The 3754-nt window shown below is 53.9% G+C and overlaps 1 protein-coding gene across 1 annotated transcript; it reads left to right on the top strand.

Moving 5' to 3' along the window:
- Positions 1 to 689: 689 nt before the first annotated feature.
- Positions 690 to 1664, top strand: MYCGRDRAFT_110052 (uncharacterized protein; the record flags this gene model as incomplete). Its single annotated transcript, XM_003851256.1, has 1 exon — positions 690 to 1664. One exon carries the CDS (start codon positions 1125 to 1127, stop codon positions 1662 to 1664), a length of 540 nt encoding a protein of 179 aa, XP_003851304.1.
- Positions 1665 to 3754: the final 2090 nt, after the last annotated feature.

Here is a 3754-nt window from a genome sequence, read left to right as displayed (position 1 = left end):
CCTTTTTATACATATCTTTCACTTTTTTAACGCTGCTACTTCTACGCTCGGCGCGCCCCGTCGAGGTCCTTGTTTTCCCTCTAAGCGCGAAAAAAATTCGACGTTTGCCCTCGACGGCAACGACGCGACAACGACGATAGGTATCGACCTACGGACACTTCGAGGCTCGAGATATAAGCTATATCTCGCGCCCCTTATACGGCGATATGCGATATCTAGTATCGCTACCTCGTCGTCGCCGTCGAGGGCAAAACTAGTATACGAAACGTGTCCGGTATAGAAAATACCTAGGTAGTATACAATATATCGAAGTCGAAAATAGCGCGTTTTTACGCGATTTATTCGACTTTTCTTAGACGAAAATCCGAGGGTATATAGAGTACTATATTTTAATGCTATATACAAATTTCTATCGTAGGAAGTTACGCGGCTATTAAATAAACACGCGTTTCGTATTTTCTCTAGTAGAAAAATAGCGCTGCGCCCTAACAAACATGTCGAAACTGGCTTAGACCCTCTGTGCACTTTCCTTACTCCCCGCGTTTAATTGGCTAGAATCCTTAGCTCCCGCGACTAGCGTAGCTAGCGCGTTTTCGCCCGACGCTAAAGGCGTCGCCTTCGAGCACCGCAAGAAGAAGTGCACAGAGCGGTTCTAATCCACATGAGATAGGTCTCGTCGTCCATCACGCTCATTCCGCAACGGTCTGGACCACTCTGAACCTAACACCGCCAGAACAGGAGCCCATGAACAATGCTGTCTCGCCATCCATCACGCTCCTCTCGCAATGGTCTGGACCACGCTGGACGCGCAGGCTGCTGTTCTACAGCAGGTGAACGCATCGGAGTGGACACACCCTTGTAAGCTCAGGGTGGTATGTCCAGGGTTGGATTGGCCAGATGAACGATTCTCACCCAGAAACACCCCCTGATGCCACAAGGGGATGTCCACTCCCATGCGTATACATGCTGTATGAAGCAGCGCTGCCCGCCCACCGCTTTTTCTTCTTCATCGAGTCCAGTCCGCACCCAACAATCACCAGCTTTGGCTCACTATTCTTCCATTTTACATCACTGTCCAACACGGAGCACCATCCATCACTACCGACCCACTCTTCTCGGTCAACATGTGGTCTCTACCCAAGATTGGACTGTTGGCTCCGGCCTACGTGCTGGTTTTCCCCGCCTACACAGCAGGCGCATGCCTCGACCATTGGCATGGAACCGACCACCCTGCCAAGCCTTTCGGCCACGCCGCAGTCAAGCGCCACGAGGCCGCGATGATCCAAAAGCGCGACATCATTAGTTACATTCGACTCGCGCTTACCCTCCGATTGATCGCAGAAGGATTCCAGGGTGCTTGTGACAACCATTTCGGACTCCTTGCGCGAGGAGATGGCTCGGGTGGTCTGGATCTGACAGTCGGACCCACGGGCAATGCCGGAGCCAACTGGTTGGACACGACGATTGTCATCGATCCGGACTCCGCAAGTGATGATGCACCCAGGAGAATCGGGTATTTAACTCATGCTCAGTACAACGACGCGGATTCTGTCACTGCCCACTACAGCGCGGACGAAACTCAACACTATATGGAGGCGAATGGTTACCCCCAGAATCATGAGTTTTTCATCGAGATCCAATACAGTATCGAAGAGCAGCGATAGTGGAGGCAGGCTGGGACCGGACGGGTTGACGCTAGGAAGGGCGGCAAGGTGATTTGTGGCAGTGTCAAGAGGACATCGTACGCAGGAGGAAAGGCATGGGCCATCGGAACGGAGGAGGAAGAGGAGGGCTGGTCCGAACAAAATGGAGTTCTGTTTGCTTTTTTCCTTGGGCGCGATTCGACTATATCGTAATATGGTAGTGTAGCAACGTCACGGCTTACAACAAGAGACACGTTTGTGACTGAAGAAGTTCGATAAAGATGTTAAAGAAGAAGGACGAGAAGTCCACTATGCAGGAGACGGTGCCAAGCAGTGCCTTAGGCACTAATATGAACGCCGGTCGGTCACATCCTCCCATTAAATTCTCCGTAACAACAATCAGACTTCCTTTCCACCACATACGGATTCTTTCCCTCAGAACACCTACGTAGCGACATCGAAAGGATATCGAACTTGTTAAGAAACAAGAAGAAAACACGCGCAAAAAGGGATAGGATATTTATATCTCGACATAAGTACTAATCCTACTACGGCGTAAAGACCAGACTGCCCGTATTATTGCTTAATCCGAACGTATAATTGTAAAAAGTATAAAATGTCGCAGTGTATAGAACGCCAGCTAGTCGTCCGACTGTTAGTGAAACTAATTCTTACTCTTGTTGCGGAGGACCTGCGGTCCTCCTAAGATCCTGTTGTGCGTCACGTGCGCGGCCAAAGCCGGCCCGGTTAGCCCTCGGATTTAGCTTGGCCTTACTCTGACTACTTCACCCTTCCAAGATCCCTAACAATTATCCCCTCCCTTCTAAGGAGACGTCTCGGCTCCAGCGTCGGCCCTGCTCTCGGCATGCCGATGCCCTACGAAGTGCTTGCGACGGTGACGTCGGCACTTCATTGTTGTGTTGCTGCAATGCAGCGTTTGCATCACAACCATCTTTGTTGTTTTGCGCCTGTTAATTGTCCCAGGCTTCGCTGCCTTGTTGCTTGCGCGTTGCCGTCCGCTTGTGTAGTGGGGGCGGGCCGTAGAGTTGTCGGTTGTTAACATCGTGAGGTGCTCTTGTCTTTTCCTCTCTTCTTCTTGAACCACGCTCGCCTTACAGTGCCATCACCAGCACCGCATACCACCAGCACTCGACCCTCACGCGCAACGCACGCCTCTCCAAGCTCAGAAAACTCAGGCTCATCGCAAGCGCCTCTCCAAACATACCTATACCACAAGCATTCGACCAGCAAGCGAGTCGCAACGCCTCCTCGCCGTGCCCCAGTTGTGCCTAACCTCCCACCTCGCACTGAGCAGGATGCCCAGGGTGCCGTAGTGCAGCTGTGCGAGCGCTGCTTGCCGTATGCGCACGACAGTAGGTCCTCATGCGTTCCGGTTGCTGCTTCCTTGCTAATCGCCTGCGTAGCCGAGGAGCGTGACTGCAACGGGGTAATGACCGTTGGCAGCAAGAAGAAGTGCTGGCGCTACACCAAGAAGTAAGTCTAGCGACTCTCCTGCGAGCCGAGTGCGATACTAATGCTTCCCTCAGCAACCACGCGTGCAACACGGTGGAGCACCCCGACCTCGTCAAGCAGGCGAAGCGCTTGCTCGACCTCCGCTAGGAGTGGGCGGACAGCACGCGCAACTCACCCGAGGAGCAGCTCGCCCTCCTCTGCATAGAGTCCGTCGGCCGCGACGTTAAGACCACTCTCCGCGTTAAGGAGGCGAACAGCGGGAAGTCCGTCGGCGTCTACTCGACGCCCAGCAGGGGAGGCGCAGGCGGAACGCAAGGCGGTGACAGCGTGGTGGCTCGGGCTGGGCTCATCCAGGCTCAGCGTGACTCGGCTATAAGCCGTGGCATGTTTGAGTTGGAGTACGAGGTAAAGCCTACGATCCTCTTGCTTCTCGCGTGTAATACTGACACACTCTATAGAAGCTCCGCCTGATGGGCGCCTCCGCCGCCGCCCTTCAGGCCGCATCCGCCGCCTTCGCCAACGAGGAATCCACATGGGTGGAGCGTCCGGTGCGCCTGCCGCTCGCAGGTGATGAGCAGGAGGACAGCGAGGATGAGGAGGAGGTGGCGATGGAGGATTCGGAGTGATGCCTTAGCCAG

Source organism: Zymoseptoria tritici, chromosome 7 (assembly GCF_000219625.1).
Source record: "Zymoseptoria tritici IPO323 chromosome 7, whole genome shotgun sequence".
NCBI classification, from domain to species: domain Eukaryota; kingdom Fungi; phylum Ascomycota; class Dothideomycetes; order Mycosphaerellales; family Mycosphaerellaceae; genus Zymoseptoria; species Zymoseptoria tritici.
Note: the sequence above shows the minus strand (reverse complement) of the source record. Positions and strands in the feature narration are given on the sequence as shown.